Source organism: Corvus hawaiiensis, chromosome 11, assembly GCF_020740725.1.
Source record: "Corvus hawaiiensis isolate bCorHaw1 chromosome 11, bCorHaw1.pri.cur, whole genome shotgun sequence".
NCBI lineage: Eukaryota > Metazoa > Chordata > Aves > Passeriformes > Corvidae > Corvus > Corvus hawaiiensis.
The window spans coordinates 14,226,283-14,244,023 of record NC_063223.1 but is presented as its reverse complement, the minus strand read 5'-3'; the positions used below and the strand labels follow the sequence as shown (position 1 = coordinate 14,244,023).

At 42.7% G+C, this 17,741-nt stretch overlaps 2 protein-coding genes across 5 annotated transcripts in view; one reads left to right on the top strand and one right to left on the bottom strand.

Annotated features, from left to right (window-relative positions):
• The window catches only part of KBTBD12 (kelch repeat and BTB domain containing 12), a 40,309-nt gene extending 30,732 nt beyond the window's left edge, over positions 1-9,577 (bottom strand). For both annotated transcript variants that reach the window (XM_048315242.1, XM_048315243.1), the window contains exons 1-2: positions 9,508-9,577; positions 544-1,678 (exon numbers count right to left, since the gene is read on the bottom strand). In XM_048315242.1, the coding sequence (XP_048171199.1) occupies positions 544-1,613 (1,070 nt within the window). In that variant the 5' untranslated portion in view covers positions 1,614-1,678; positions 9,508-9,577. The remainder of the gene's footprint in view (positions 1-543; positions 1,679-9,507) is intronic.
• MGLL (monoglyceride lipase) overlaps positions 1-17,741 on the top strand; it is a 100,780-nt gene that overhangs the window by 15,429 nt on the left and 67,610 nt on the right. The gene's annotated exons all lie outside the window — the stretch shown is intronic.

Genomic DNA, 17,741 nt, shown 5'->3' with positions numbered 1-17,741 from the left:
TTTAATCCAGGAAATGTCTGGTTTTCTTTAAAATGTGTGCATCTGAAAAAAACATGAGTAAAAACAGAGTGAGGTTTTAGAGCTGTCTTATCTTTAATCTATGAAGCACTATCATCAACATCAACAGAGAAGCATGTTTTCCCTGTGTTACTGGGCTCATTGGGTCGTTCACTTGGCTCATTTCCCCCTGCTAATGACCTAGAAAAGAAGTATCGAAGGAAAATGCTGAGATTTGAGTAAGGACAATATAAAACCCACTTGCATTGATCTAATTGAGCTCGTTTACACACAGATACCACAAAAGTAAACCCTCATTCTTTCAGGAGAAGAGGCATCAAGATTTGGTTGTATGTATATAGCTCAGTGCTATGAAAATAAGTTGTGACAAAATTGATTAAAGTAGTCAAAATCTCCAAGAAAAAAAAATTAAGTAAAGAACGCTTTGTGTAACAGTCTTTTTTCTTTTTTTTTTTTGTCCCCAGGGACACTATTTAGATTTAAATTTTTTAAATAATTAGGGGATTTCTGACAAAGGGTACACACCTATAAATTTCAATGTTCCTGGTCCTTTGTCTAGACATTTTGAGGGCACTTGCCTCGCCTGCCACAATGATATCATTTTTCTCAGTGACAACACCGGTGCAAACACATCCTAATCCCTCTCCATACTTCGGGGAGGAAATGAAGTAAGTCTTTCGTGTCACGGGAGCGTAACAAAAGCTGGCATCTGCATAGCTGCCATGCCTGGACCTGATGCCAAGGGAGTTGTTGCCGATGCAGAGCAGGAGATCCGTAGTCTCCATGCCATATCGCAGGCTGAGGGAAGGGTGGCCGGATAGCTGGATGGTTTTCAGTGCTTCCTCGAACATATCATTGCATTCTGAATTGCACAGAATCATTGTGTTCCTTTTCCGGGCTTCCACAAGAAAAGAGGGGCTGACAAGTACCAGTCTCACTTGCTTGAGGAGCTCAACAAGGTATTCTGAACGTGACTTTCTGCTGTGCTTGACCCATCTAATGACGAGGTCCAGAATGCTCTCTTCCCTGGAAATATTCAGATCATCTGATTTGATGAGAGTCATCAGCTGCTGGAATTCGACCTCTAGTATTTCCTCCTGCAGGCTCACCTCAGCAAAATGCTGGTACAAGTATTTCCTCGCTTGGTCACATAAATCTTCTGCCCCGATGTGGTTTGCAAAGTAGTAGATGCCCACACAGTTGGAAGCATCCATGTGGTCCATCATGTACTTCTGGCACATATTGCAAACCTCTTCCATCTGCATGAAGTAGGCAGCCAGGGCGACGGTCTGCACGTTGTGGCTACTGAGGCGCAGCTCGGCGCTGTACATGTAGTGCAGGAGCACGGACACGCTCTCGGCGGAGACGTCGTGCAGCACCACTTCCCTCTGCGCGCACTCCGCCAAGCCACACGTGAACATGGCTTTGAAATAGGCACTGAAGGCAGCCAGCACCACCTTATGGCAGGGGAATTTCTCACCTTCTGCAACCAGCACCACATCGATTATCTCTGCTGATTCTTTCATTCTCTTTACTTGCTCCAATAAAGTCAGGCTATGGCGCTGCTTTCTCTTCTCCTCAGCCTTGTGATCCATGGTTGATCTCCAAACTTCCTCTCTTTAAATATCCTCAGAACTCAAGGTCTTCATTGGGAATGTTTCTAGAGATAGAAGCATAATATTGTCCAATAAGAACAAACTATTTGGCAAATGAATATTGCTGTAAGTATCTAAAGTTAATCATCTGTGGGATATGATATAAATCAGTAATGCATAAAAATTGTGTAAAAATATGATGAGGTCTCAGGTTCAAGGCCTCCAAGACAAAATATAAGAAAAATCAACACTTCAAATGACCTTCAGCATTCAATACCTATCCCCAAGTTTTATGATTATATAAAGAAAATTACAGACTTCCCTTCAAAGCAGACTTTTTCGACTGCCTTCTCTCTCTTTTCCCTGATCCTGATTCAGAGCCTGTAAAAATTGAGCTGAGAGAGTCAACACAATGTTGTGGGCAGAGACAGCTTTTACCCCCAAAGACTGGTAGTGAAGTGGCAGGAAGCAATTTGGTCCAGCTGGCCAGATTCTTTACTCTCTCACTCCAAAGCATAGGTCACTGGTTTCTACAGAGTTGCTACTGGTTTCCTTTGGAATAAGTAAAGGATCAGTAATAGAGGCCAGCCTTCAAGCTGTCTTCCCTCTTCTCAGCAGGGTGTTTATGTGCTGCAGATTCACAGTTTTGGTTCCACTCACTGTAAGCTCAAAGGAGATTTTAAATTAAAGTGTAATTATTAACATACTCCCTCCAGGTTTATTTATGGGGGGAAAGGGGGGCTTCATGGTCTCATTTCTGTTTGGTTTTTGGTTTGGGGTTGTTTTTTTTTTTAGGCAGATCCTTTAGTGAATCTCTGTCTTTCAGATCAGGAAGCTGCAGAATATGAGGTACAGGTGTAGAATTTCAGTGGGAGAATGACATTTACCATCACTTGAGGGATACCAGTCCTTATCACAGTTTTTGGCTGTAATATGGTAATGAGACAGTTCTGCTTTAGAAATGCATTAAGGACTCATGAATCACCAGTACACGAATAAGTCCTAAAGCTGTGGTAGAGCCATGTTTGAAACACATTGTAAACATGCTACAAAGTGCTTAATGAGACAGTTAAAATGAGTAACATTCCTCACCAGCTTAAATATTTGCAGGATCAAGGACTTGTATCACAGATTGAATTGGTTTTCTCAAATCCTGGCAGCACAAAGAGAAGTCTTAGTTTCAATAAAGAAACATGTATCAACATAAAAAATGAGTATATGAAATACTTTGAAATTCCTCTAAAGGTATTTTTACAAACAGTCCAGATTTTTCTACAGATTTGGATAGCTATATCTTTAAAAATATTATAGTTACTTCCCAGGTGGAAAGGAAATCTACAGCTATATCACCAAACTCAAACCTACTCTTTTAGCTGTTCAGTTGTTTTTGGAACTAGTCATCATTCTGCAAGTTAGGTAGATTCCTCACTTTGAGTGCTAAATTAAAAGCCAAGCATGCTTGAAGATTGGCATTTCCTTGATTTGATCAATTCTTTACATACTCCAAATATGGAACCAGAAGCAACAAATCTAAGAAATGAAACTGGGTTATTACCAGATTTTAAAAATGGATTTGGAAGACTAAACATTAACGTCTGGATGCGGGCCAAGCTCTGAGCTCTTCTTATGGTACTTTTAAAATTCAATCAAAACAGTAAGTTTAGTATAAAAAATACAGAGATGGTATTTCAAAATCTAGATTTTTTTTTTTTTTGCTGTCTCTTTTGAAATTAAATACTGCATTTGAGAAAACATAGGCCTTAATCCTGTATCAACTGCCTCTGAAGCAGTCTTTACAGTCAGTAGAAGCCTTTCATGAGATAGGAAATGTTCTTTTTTAATCCTACGTGACTATTAGATGGACAGTTTATTGTTTTTCCCTTGTGCTATTTTATCACCTATTTGATCTTCACTGCATTTTGATAAAGGAACCTCCCTATATCTCAGAGATCATGCTTGCCATCTCAAAGACCATAAGCACAGACATCTTAAAGAAGATGAGCTGTAGTGTCTTGAACCAGGTTGTTCATCTCCAGCTGTATGAAAGTGTTAGTAAGTACCAACAAGCCCCAATCCTGTTTCACAATCTCACTAATCATGACTTTTCCTCCAAAATTATCAACTTCTCTCCTTTCTCTTTTGTGATGCCAGAATTTCATGCACCCCCCAGCTTTTCTATAATGGTCAAAATGTGCATTTTTAATGTAAAGAACAAGTGAGATAATTAACCACCATCATTTTCCCCGCACTTTTGTACAGCTCAGGAAGAAGGTGTGTGTAGAACTGAGTTATGATTTCACTTCCTTTGCTGGTCACCTTTAAGCTTTCTTTCACTCTTAATTTCACTTTCTTAAGAGCAACACCTTGTGATTACACTGTTCATCAGATTTATGAATTTTGAGGTGTTCATACCAGTGATTAGCATGTGTGGCACAACGCTCTCACAGCCATCTCCTCTCTTCCATCAGCCAGGCCTCAGCAAGAGCAATGTTGAGGCAAAACACAGCTCATGCCATTTATGTGCTACTTGAGGCATTAAGGGTCTGATGGACAAGTCCCACATCCACTGTCCAGGCAAGGACAGGCAGTGCCCATCTGCACCCCGGGCAGGTGTTCTCCTCTGCCACCCTCAAAGCTGCTGGGTCTGCTCTGGGCATCGTCCCCAGGAGCAGCAGCAGGACTGCCCACAGCCTGGGAGCAGGAGATGGAGTGGCCCCGTTCTGCTGGAGCTGCTCCATGCCCAACCATCACCTCATGCTGTGCCAAGAGTCTGCACCTTCCAGGCAGGATCACTGCACTTCTCCAACCTGTCTTCACCCACCTCATTAAGCTCTGCAGAGCATCGCTGCTTCCCCGGGCAGAGATGTAGAAGAGTGTGGTCACCTCAGACTTCCAAGAGGACAATATTCACTTTTCCTTGTCAGAACACACCTTCTTTATCTCTGTGCTTTGACAGCACAGCCAGCTCCTGACTGAACTGTACTCAACAAAATCGTGCTGTTGACTTGTATGTGAGTCTACTTTCTGCATTCTGTAGCTAAGGAAACTGAAGCTAAAAGGTTAAAAAGAAAACAGGATTAAAACCCAGGGGTGAAATCCTTTCATTAACTTCAGAAATTCGTCCCTGTGCTTTAGATGCAAACTTGTCACTTCCCTCGTGGCTTTTAGCAGTGTTTAGGAGAGGTCATTGGAAGGATATTAATATTCTCCTTTATATTACTGGAAAGATTGTTAAAGGGTAATAATGAAATGGTGCTGCTTTGCTTTCCCTCTGGGTTACAGAGAGAAAAAGATGGTACATTGATATTAAAAGAGAGGATAAGTGTGATACAAATATAATTTGCAGCGAGACATGGCTCTGAGATTGTGTCATAGGCTGGGTTGTCATTATAAAACTTTCAGTGCAAGGTTCAAATCCTTTATAATGTCAGCAGGAGCTAAAATCAGAGTTAATGCCTTATTCAGAATTTTGGGATGTTTTTTTCTTCTATTGTGAAAAATGGATCCAGGTGCAAACCTTCGTTGGATGTTACTTTATTTCAGAGCTGGGCTATTAATTTTCCTACAGTTCTGGCTGCTACTTTAATTTTTATATAAACCATTTAGTTAGTCTAATTTAACGTTTTCTTTTTTGCCTTTGTGCCATGAACCTTATGAAGAGCCATATATAATGGTATGCAGGAGCTCCAGCATACGCTTTGCAAGGCAGTAGTGTGCTGCATGAGCAGTTTAAAACATAAATAAGCACACTGCTGTGAGCTCAGCTCTCCAGCTTTTATGAGGCTATCAAACTATAAATAAATGCTGTCCTCGATTCTCAGTTACACTGCAGCCTCTTTGAACTGCCCCAGTGCAAAGGGACTGTAAAGCAGATGGAAGTAGCTCACCAGGAATTTCCCCCAACCTCTGAGGGGAAAAAAAGCTACCTTGTAATTAGAGACATTATTTTGTCTGTATTTTTTGTCTGGGACATAGATCTTTCTTGTCTTTTCCCAGGGAATCTCCTCTTTCCATGCCGTGGTGGGAGGGTGGGAGCTGCAGGACCTGGCCCAGCAGAGGTCACAGCACCCAGTGTGGGGGGCACCTCCTGCATCCTCCTCTTCCTCTTCTGCTTTTTTTTTCTTTTTCTTTGCCTTAATGAGGCTGCCCTGCCTTCAGCCTGCCTCCCTTCAGGTGCTGAAAGGATCAGAGTTCAATCACATCAAAGAACCAGTGCCTCTGCCTATGAATTATTTGTGCTTTCTTTGTTACCAGTAAGCTGAGAAGCAAATCTGTTAATTGTATGCATTATGACATTTGGCTGACAGCCACAGTGAGGCAGAAATCAGCACCCAGATGATAATAATGTTATAATCTCAGGGTTTAATTATGAAGGCTGTGCTGGCATTTAAGATCAAGATTTTAAACCGTGCAAAAGATCTCACAGTGCTCGAAAAGGGCAAATAATAATGCTAATCTTGATACAAGGAAAAGGTATAATAAGATATATAAAGGAAGCTTCCAATGAATTATAGATGTTCCTATATCTATAGGATAATGGGAATCATTCTCTTAATTCTGACACCTGGAAAGATGCCAGAAGAAATTATTATGTGATTGAATTATAAGGATTTAGAGGGTAACAAGGTGATAAAAGCAGTTATAGCACCTATTTATCAAGAACAAAATGTGTCAATCCAATCTAATTTTCTTCATTTTTTCAGGGATAATAGGGGATAAATTAGATACTTTGTCTTAAGCCTACTGATATGGTCCTACGTGATATTATTGCAGACAAATTGTGATAAAATCCACAGACTCAATCAACATCAGTAAGGTGCCCAACTGGCTGAAAAAACAGATTCAAAGAATAGTTATTGGTGGTCAGGCTGGGAAGCATCTCTAGTCCGTGGCTGGAGATCTATGCTGAAAAGGTCACTCACAGTTTCAGGGAACACTTACTTTCTTGCTTTAACTCAGATATGATTTCTTGGATTAATTTCATCCATTCTGTCCAGATAAAATATACAGGCTTGTGGCAGAACATTAAGTGGGAGAACAACCAATTCTTTTTAGGAAATTTATGTTCATATGGCATACAGGTAAGTGTCACTAAAAGATGGTTCTCTGTAACAATTATACATTTAGTGCTTGGATGTGTTTCAAGTATCACTGTATCTACCAGCAGCCAAGGTACCTTTCTGGATGTTTTCCATAGTCAGTTGCCAGTTACTTAGAGAATTAGGATTTTCAGGCTTTCAAAGGCATCTAATTAAGTTAAAAGCCCAGCTCCCACTTTAGCTCACTGTGCAATGTAGGAACCGAAGGGTCTGCATCTTTTAAAGGTAAAACTTCAGACTTAAATAGCTTAGGGAGTTCTAAAAGATTTGCCAGATGATGGGGTCACCTTCTATTAAAGTTATAGAAAGAACCCTCCTTGCTCAGCCCTCTCAATCTCCCAGCATTAGCCCCATAGCAGGTACAGTTCAGGTGATCTGAACTGATTTACTCCTGGCAGGGAAGGAGGAATTTTGAGGTTTTGAAACTACAAACACTACAAATCAAATGACATCATTGGCCCACATAAGATAAAGTCTGACAATCCTTCTGAAAGAGATTTTAACTGTTCTTTTCCCTCCATCCCTGTGGCACCTTGTTTATTTTCACATGCCATCTGATACCGAGGAGCCCGAGTCAAGGCACTCTGAGGTCTCACTATATCCAAGCACCACAGGCCAGTTCCTGCTGGATGTGCTGCTAGGCAGGCTCGTGGGAGCTTTCTTAGCTGGTTACAGTCTGCAGGTGGTGCAAAAGGAGGCTCTCAGTGCAGGAAGACAGGCTGCTGACCTACAAGCTGCTCCTGTAGATGTAGGCAGCTGTGGCAGAATTGTGTTCCCCTGTGTGCATCCCTGCATAACTGCTGCTCCAAGCATCCCACTCCAGCACAGCCTTCAGTCATCTCCACTCAGACTGCAACAGACACAGCCTGGCCTTTCTGCAGAAGCCTCATTTTCCTTCTCATTTCATTGCTCTTAATTTAAAATATAAATAAAATGGGACTCAGCAATGTTCTCTGGGCTGGAAGAAACTTGGTACCTACCAGGGAGATTTTTTAAGCAGTCTGCAAAGCTTCAAAAACTGTGTTTGGGAGCATGATTGACCATTGGAGACCTGAAGATGCTTTGATCAGTTTTCAAAGCCTCTGGGTAGTTTATGATTCTGGAAAGATTTGACAGTTTGAGCTCCGTTTACTGCCAAGACAGAGGCCTAGATGTGGGATTGGATTAATATTGATCCTATCTCAGCAAATACCAGGCATATTTTTTTTCTTTAAACTGTTATAGATTCATGAAAAAAATCAAAGCAGCTGGAAATGAAAGACCCTATGGGCCATCGTTTCAAATATGCCTTCACCTGACTTAATCTTGCTCTGGCTCAAAGCTCAGTGAAGTCAGTCAAAAGAATCCCACAATTTAAGTAGAAAATTGATGCAGCTCTGTTAACAAACAAATGCCTATGAACAAATCCCAGTCTGAGCCAATTAGGTGCATTAATTGTATGAGAATAGAAGCTAAAGATATACATACCGAGCCCATTTCTTTTACAGTTCACATATGCAGATAATTTTTCTTACATATAAAAACCAACTGAAATGGCAAGGTGCTCATTCACAGAAGGAGGATGCACAAGTTTTTTACAATGACAAATGCCAGCAGAAGGAAAATGTATTTCTAAAATGCATTTCAGTAGCTCTTTAAGCAGCCTGACAAGGGCCTTAAGGGTTTCTCTTTTTGCATTTCTCTAAATATACTGGTGAGTATAGGAAAGGCTCACTTTCTGGAACAGTTCTATCATACAGTGTAAACAGGACTGTATCACAATTAAAAGAAACATTATTTAATAACTGTGCAAACTAGGCTATCTTTGCATTTTTACAACAGAAAAGAGTGTGAACTCTAATTGCTAATATTTACATAATTCTGGAGTGTGCACCCCTCTGGCGAGCAAATGCTAGTATGTAAAAACTTTAATAACCCCATCACTCAGCAGTGAAATTAGAATAAAGCACAAATTGTAAACCCTTCTAACTTGATGTCAGCATTCCAGTAGTTACTGTTTAAATCCAAACTTATCATTGAATTTCTTCAGTTCCAATTTCAATCACTACCAAGCAAATATCTGGGTATGTCCACATTCACAGAAAGGAAAATTCAGAGCAACCCATGGCAGCAACACAACACCACCTCCAAAATGGCCCCTGCACTGACACACACATTGAATACCTCCTAAATCTGCTATCTCCACTGAACCCTCATATTGAAAATGTTCATCCCTTTGATGGCAGGCATCAGTCCCAGGCACATACAGATACCCAGATGGAAGAAGCAAGAGTTTCTCCGAGCTTCCTATCTGGAAGCAAGTCCAGATGTTTGCAGGTTTGTGGAGTATTCAAACCACCCCGCCATGCACAGACGTCAGGCACTGAAATTTCTGCATCCACGGGCTGATCCTGTTTCCACACTGCTGACAAACCCCATTTAGCTGCCAACAGACCCCAAGTTAGATGTTGATCAATGGTTCCTGTGCTAACTTTGTAATGAATCCCTTACACTTCCTTTGTGAACTGGACAGCAGGCACTGTAAGGAACAGAGATAGCTCAGTTTTGGCACCAGCAGTGGGTCCTAAAGCCTCCTCCCCCTGCTGCTGCCTTGCAGCTGGCCCTGTGTTTATGCTCCTCTGCAGCACCTTTAAGGGTTCCCCAAGACAAACATTCAGGTATCCCTGCCCACAAGTTTCCCACGCACCCAGCAACCCAAAGCAAGCTTGGCCCTGGTGATTCCACATTGCCCATCTGTCCCAACACCAAACACCCTTCCCTTTCCTGTTCCGAGTGCGGATGGGATTTAAATGTACCTTTCCGACGCTGGGAGCAGCAAGGGCCTGTGAGAGTGCATGGGAGAGGGAAGCAGAGCTCTGACACAGCAGCACAGAGCTCCTGGTGAGCAGTGAGGTGCCAGGGCTATAAATAGCCTGCACTGGGCTCCTGGCTGGGATGAGGAGCTGCTCTAATGTCAGGCACAGGGGCACATTAGGACGCAGCCGACTGGCGCTGGTGCCATTCTCCTTCCCCCTGTCCGTGTGCTGCCTGCCCTGCTGCAGGCCATGCACTGTGCCAGGGAGCAGCAGGCTCTCCTCTGGGGTGGTGCAGCCACAGCTGGTGTTGGTGACCGCTTCAGGAATCATGTCCCCCACAGACCTTGCACAGAAGAGGGCACATCTCTGGGTGGCAGCTGTTCCTGGGTGGCTGGAGCAGTTCCAGCATCAGAACACCCACCTGCGTCTGAGGCCTGGGTACCCAATCACAGCAGATGCTGTTGCTTCCTGACCCTATCCAAGTCATTCCCAAAACCAAGGCCACTGTCTCCAAAGCTGATAGAAATTTTCCCAAACTAATCCTCCTGCCCTTTTGTTAGACCACCAAGAGCTGAAGCTGTACACAAAAAAAGGATTGCTGACCAAATTGAAGTGTTATCTGTATATTTTACAGCTATCTTCTTGTTTGTGCTGGTGTAGATCAGAAACAGATCCACTAAATTGGACCAGAATAGTGGGGCTCCACTGATGTACATCTTGTACTCTGAAAATTAAAGAGGAACAGAGAGGACCATAATACACTATTTTTATTTCCATATGTTTAAGCAAAGATGGAAAAAAGATTAAGCAGAATTTAGGGTTATAAAATAGATTAATGTTGAGCCAATACTTTTGGTTGAGAAAGACATTAAGGGGTTTTCAGACTGTTCTTTTTAAAATGGCATTAATTTATTTATTCACCATACTAATTGGTTGATTGATCGTAATAGCTTCTGAGAAAATTGAAAATTAAATGTATTTCCTTACCTACATTTTTAGTCTGATGATTTTATTACACAGTTTTTCTAAAAGCCATAGAGAAAGTGTGCAGAAACGTTCAACTGCTAATAGCAGTTTGTTGGGTTTAGAGGGAAAATTAAAGTTCATCATTTTAAAAGCATATTTCATAGCATTTGTGAACAAAACTAAGAAAAAAAATCCCAGTGATTAAAGTTTATTCATGTCAGAGAATTCGATAGATCAGATTATAAAGAAATATATTGTCTAAACTCCCAGACTGTTCTTATTAAAAGTTCAGATTTATCTTAGAAATAAAAATACCCAATCTGATACCACAACTTTCACAGAAGCCAAGATAGAACGGTGCACTGGTGAAATGCCACAGCTGTGACCTAAATGGATATATCCCCTAAATTGCCCTGTTCTCCTCTAACTTGGAACAATTTATAGTATGGTGCTGCTTAACAATGGAGCATTTATGTAGTTAATTTTATTTAGATGAAACCAGTCCTCTATCATAATAATAATCATGTTTCCTTTATGGGTGCATTTCTTCTGATAATTTCTATAATGAGCCTGTTTCACAAAACCACTAACACTAACACTTTTAAAGCAAATTTCTCTTTATTGCTCATGAAATTCCGAGTATTTCTCTTGTGCTTCACTGAATTAACTGGGACACCCTGTCATGCAGTGGGGCAACCCCCGGGCACTTCATGATGTCACAAATGGAGTGTGTGCCCCCCATATTTTTGCTGGAATTAAAAGCTTTTAATGCTGCAAGCCAAGCCTATTTTCACCTTCTTCATGTAATTAAGTCATAATCCTTTCTTTCTGATATCATTATCTGTTGTCATGGTGATTTTTATTATAAAAATGAATGGCTGAGATGTGGGCGAAGACAAGTTTTTCCTGAACTTTGTTAAGTTAATGCCGAAGGGAAGAGTATCTGTGATAACAAATGTTGAGTTTTTAGCTGATCTTTTAGCACAGTGTATTTTAAAACAATGAGAAGGAGTAGGCATCAGAGACAGAAAAGGCACATTTGATGCAAATTTATCAGTGTTTAGGAAATATGTGTTGAATTTAATGTTTTAGAACAGTGTCTGCATGACACCAGTCATACAGTACATTCTGGTGCTGCAGGAGCAAAGACATTCCTTTCTAAATCTCAACTGATAGTGATTCACTTAATGGCAAAATAGCACTTTTTAAAGGAGAAACTCTGACCAGTTTCCAAGTGTGTGTTCATCACTGTCCAGACTTTGAGAACAGCTACACAACAGTCTCACTTCACCCAAAAGCAGGACACCTGTTCTGGTGGGTGGGTGCACACAAAGTGTCCGTGGGTGAAGCTTTGCTGTGGTTTGCCATGAGCAGGACCATGAGCCACAGTCAGTTCTAGCTGAACTTCAGAGGAGACATACATCAGCTCTGTTAAACTCTGGCTGGCATCAGGACAGGGTTTTTCTTTTCTGCCACTGAAACATTGCAACTGAGGTTCTGAGCTGAACCCATCTCCTGTGTCGCTCTTGCCATGGTTCAGAGCAGAACCTCATTCTCTGCTGAAAAATACCATTAAATGATGGCACATCATCATGGCTCACGAGAGGAGACCCTCATGCTTGGTCACTCCATGCCCATGGGTGCCTCCCCAGCATGGCCATTGCTCTTCCCATCTCCCATCTCAGCAGTTTCTCAGGGCTCCTCAACCTCTTTTCCTGGAGAGTGAGGCAGCCTCTGGTTTGCCAGCTGGTACCTCAGGTTTGCTTTATTTCCCACGTGAGTAGTTCTGGCGTGTTCATTCACCCACGTGGCACCAGCCGTGTGTGGAGGTGCCTCCAGGCTCAGCCAACGCACCGGCCGATGGCAGCGGCACCGCTCGTGCCACAGCTGCTCCCTGCTCCCAGCACATCCTGCATGGGCAGCTTTGGCATCTCCTGGCTGGGCAGAGAGCCCGAGTGCCTTCAGCCCTCAGGGTGGGTGTGGACCACATTACAATGGTTGCTCTACAAAGGGTGCTTCTTCCATTTGTTGTCAGAACCAGTAGGGATGTTTCAGTTATCATCTGTATAAACAGTGCCTGTTCGGATACATGGGGAGAAAAAAAACCCAGAAATACAGAGATTCAAGTTTAATTGTATTATCTATTCTCTTATGCCAGTCCAGATACACTACTGATTTGGGTTTCTTTTTCTTGGGGTTAGTGTTGACCTTTAGAGCAGACCAAGGGCAATCTCCAGCTCGCCTGTGACCACAGGTCTGGAAGGCAGCACCCTGCAGCCCCTCTGAATTGAAATCTTTCTGGCTCTGTCAACTGATTCCCAGGTTGCCTGATAGATAATGTGGCATGCCAGCCACCCGCTGCTTTTCCATTTAAATAAATGAGAAAGTTGTGGTTAAATTAACACTCCAGCAGAGGTAATAAGGACCAACTCAGCAGCTGGCATGATGTATGCAAATTGCAGTTTCACACATTAGGAGCTAGATGTTGCTTAATTTGTAGGTCTTTCTGTCTTTTAAATGAAACAGCCTCCATCAAGTTAGACAATCTTAAAACAGAAGGCAAAAGAAACCCCCAAAGTCAACCACTCACCAGTGCTTCTAACTGCACCTACAGTTTTTCTTCTGCAGTTTTCCTCCTGAGCCCCAATAAACAATTATTACTGAGTTACACTGCACTGCTGGGTGCTTTTAGGCAAAATATCTGCTGATTTCCAAAGGACAGCCTGATTAAGGAGGTACTGCCAGCCCTTTGGTATAAACAGAAACCTCATTTAATTTGCAGTGGTGCCACAATCCAGAGGCTCAACATCCATCAGGGCTTTCTCCTCTGGAAATGAAACTGTAACAGAGCAAAAGAAGAGCTGTGATAGCTGCCAGTTAATCAGACAGCAGGAACAGGCTGATAGGAGAGCCCTTTTTCTCCTTTTAGATCAGTAGAGATGGGAATGGATATGCAAAGGAGCATGTAACTGGATGGGGTTTTTTGGAAAGGTTGGTGTGTACATTAGTTTTAATGCTCCTTAATCTCTCTAAGAAAATTATGGATGTAACTGTGTTAGAGTCAAAAGATTTCTAAATGGACACCAAATGTGAAACTCAGTCAGGGAAGTGCATCCTCAGAACAGCAGAACTTGGGGCTATTATGGCCACAGAAGATAGGAATAATTAATGTTCCTCAGTGTGTGCTCTGTGAGAAGAAGCAAAACATTAAAACATTCTGAATGAAATTTTAGCTGGCTGGATATAAGGCTAAAAAAATACTTGAAACTCACACAGTCTTTTCCAGGTTTTATTCAGAAAGGCAGAGGTTTCATCCTAAAACAAATCCCATCGACATGCTTTAGGGATTTGCCTGTCCTTTTTGCTCCTCTGTCTTATGTGGTCAGTTCGCAAAAGCTATTGCTACAGGTCTTTGAGTACCTGTGGAGGAGATTCTCTTTCCTCTGCTCTTGTCACCAACCCCTCCATGCTCTATTCCTGTTCCTGGATGTCATCTTCTTAGCCTTCACCTTACCTAGGGATACCTTAGTGGCCCCTGGCATCCCATTAACAAAGAAATAATAGGAACATGCCCTGTCTAGTCATTACTTGGCTGCAAGTGTTGAAACACACTCTCACAGGCAAATGCAAGATTAAAAGCCACAATGAATTTGTGGACCAGAAACACTTAGACTATGACCAAAACACAGGGTCTGAGAGTGATTCCCAGTTCTCAGAAGTGAATGCATGGTCAGGCTGGTTTCCAGCTCCCTGCTGCAGGCAGAGCTGGCAGGTACCTCCTCCCCATCGCTCTGACTTCTCAAGGAAAGGAAATCTGAGCAGTCAGGTGGGAGGAGAGCTGCAGCCTGCCCTGAATTGAGCTATTGGAGACAGGGATTGAGGGGAAAGTCCCAAGTGCCTCCATTCTGCTCTTCAGATGCAGTCTCACCAAACCTGGGTGCTTTATTGTTCAGAACACCAAAGAAGACTGCAGTTCTGTCTGCTCTGACTCTGTCACTCAGTACAAGCCCCTGCCACTCTCTTTGGTCTTTGTCTCTCATTGCTGACTTGGCATAATGATGATTTCCTACCAGTCTGAGAGATTAATTAGCATTTACTAAGCTGCAGGGCCTGCTTGCCAATTGTGCAAATACATGTTTGTGTATTCCAATAAATTCAGCATTTGCTGCAGGGCCCCCCCCCCCCCCCCCCCAAGCCTGGGACACAATGGAGCCACCAAAATTTTTTTTTGACAATATAATTTTAAAAGAGCATTGATCTTCTGATAAACAGAGGCAGTAACTCTGAGAGACACAGACTGCTCCCATCATGGGTATGAGGCATTTGTCCCTAAACTGGTATGAAGATGATGTTGGTTTGTACATGTCCAGTCCTGAGTGCTGAGCTGGAGGAGTTTCCTCTCTCCCATTCCCATGCTGTCCCAAAGGTGACTGGGATTTGTAAAGTAGCACTGAAGCTCCAAGCCACATGATGAAGCTCTGTACCAGAGACACACAGACAGCCTGAACTGTCTGTCCAACCCTGGGTGTCAAGGTAACTGGGGACAGATGGTCTCAGCAGGAGCATGGAGGAAGGACCACCAGCAGGGCCTTACCCTCACAGCCCTCAGGAAATGGGGCACATCCTGACAGGCTGGGCACCAGATATCCTCCTTCACCCTGTGATCTGAGTCACCAGGCTGCAGCTTTGTGAGTTCACCTCTGAGGGTTCTCATGAATTAGGAGGTAAAAACATGGAAAGATCTGCAATATCACCACCATTTTACTTGCCCACTTACACTTGCCCATAAACATGCAGCTGATTTTGCTCAAACCTTGCGGCTCACCATAGTGGTTTATCCTAGAGCAGCATATAAACAGGAATTGGGATCCTTCAAAAAAAGTAACATTTCTTCTACTTCTGTTCAGAAAAAAAAAAGGATGAAGAAATGTAGCATCTTCCAAGCTACACCCCATGTGGCAATCTTCCAAACCTCTTTCCATATGTTCCTAAGTGTTGAAAGCCCAAATGTTCCCTATCTTGCTGCCAAATTCTCTGCCTCAATCCAAAAGGCTCTTACAATACAGTTGGGTATTGTCTAGTGGAAAAAATCCCCTCAGATAAATTGATAATTAAAAATATATTTGATCATCAGATAGATATGAATGGCCAAGGGGTGCTGTGCTGAATGAATCATTCATGCTCACATATTTCAAAGCAGAAGGATATCTTTCTGATCTTAATGGAGTTGCCCCAGAAATCCTTAATTGTTACAGAACATATTGCTGAAGAGATTTGAAACTGGGAGCAGAGGAGGAGGCAGATGAGCCACAGCAGAGAGCTGCACTGCCGGGTGCAGTCTGGGGAATGTGTCTGGCTGGCTGCAGAGGGAGGCTTTGGACTCCGACAGACAGCGATGGATTGGTCTCAATTCTGTCTCATTTCAGACTGAGCCCCATAAAACTAAGGCTAGGGATTTGCCCTTGTTTAAAACCAAAGCATAGCTGCTGCTGTAATCCCATCCCTGCAGGTGCTGGGGTGCTGGGCAGAGGTCTCGGGATGGGACGGAGGCCACATGTGTTGGTCGGTGCATCTCATACACATTTCATAGCACAGGAGGGAAAGAGAGACTCTCCAGCTCAGGTGCTGAATGTTGCAGCCCCCCATCTGCTGTCTTCTTCCTCAAAACCTCCCAAGATCTAGGAATGATGGAACTTCATGTGGATATCTCCGTCCAGGAGCTGTCCTTCCTCTTGTGTCTGAAAGTGTAGCATCTCCAAACCTTAGTTGCCACTTAAAAACTTACTGCAACTCCAGAGGAGGTTCAGTAATGCACCACAAAAAGTCAACAACGGTAAACAACCAACACATGCTGGTGTCAGAGCATAGTACTGTGGGTTGGAAGGATCCCATCTGCAAGAGTGCAGGAATCCCCTCCAACAGGTCTGCAACAGGAATATGAACTGACATTATGAGTCCACAGCAGCTGCAGGTGCTCCTGACTCCACAGCACAAACAAAACCACAGAAACCTTTGCTACATGAGAGTCAGCGACTGTAGCCAAGATACAATGGATAACTTGTGTTGGAGGAGACAGGATGAGGGTTGAGGGATGAACTCTCAGATACGGTAACTTTTAACGTTATTAACAGTTCATGCTACTAATTTACAATGAGATCAAATGAAGGGTGTTGATGGCCTTGGGGATTGAAGACATCCATCTCTAAAGGCTCTGGTAACAATCCCTTGTGGTCCTGAGATTGTCCAAGAAGCGCTGCCATCTTGTATAGGAGATACTTTGGGATGCTTTGTCCCCTTTTTCACCTCAATGCTTCTCATTTGACTTCTCCTTTCCGTGCACCCTTGGGTCAGTTACCACATGCATTCATTCAGCCTAGGAGGAAAATCAGTGAGTGTGTTTTTCTGCACTAGAAGTATAAAGTAATTGGAACTGTAAAGATTAAATAACTGAGAGGGAACAGTTATGAACCACATGCAAACAGTAATGAGTGTGGTGCTTAGTACAGAATAGGTCACGTGTGGTTTCGTGGTATTAGGGCACAACACTGAGCACAACTGGGCCTTAGTTCTGTTGGTCACCTGGTGCTAACACAGCAAAAGAGCCCTCCCAGGAGCGAGCAGTATATTTGGGATAAGGTTTCTGCAAGACATTAAGGTCCTGCCTAACACCTAAACCAGGATGGCAGAGTATCTGCTACAGTTCTTTTGTTGTTCCATAGCACAATGCTTATTTTTTCTGCAACGTGTATTTCTCACTAGGGATATTCTTTATTTTCTCTGGTACTACTCCCACTTTGCATCAGTGTGAGCAAGAGCAGGATCAGGCCTTCAGTTAAATAACTAATGCAGCTGTTTTGCTGAACCAGCTTCCTGGTTGGGAAATGTATCCAGTCAGCTGTGGATAACAAACCCCAGTAATAGAGATTTCAAAGATTTCATACATTAATTTTTTTTTCTTAATGTTTGAAGAGTTACTTTTCTTATGAAATCTGTTAGGCAGATGTTAGGAAGTAATTACTGTACATGAATCAGAAGGAAAATGCACATCTTATATTGAACATGAGTGGACTGAGTACAGAAACTGATGATAGATGAAAAAAAAGCTAAAATATATGAGTGAAATATGCCAGAATTTGCCTCGGGATTATAAGGAAGAAGGAGCACAAGGCAAGCTCCTCTCATGAGTCATGTGTTCATTGTCATTCCAAAACAAGCAGCCCACTTTTTATCAACAGCAGAACCATACTCACCATCCATGGAGAGAAGCT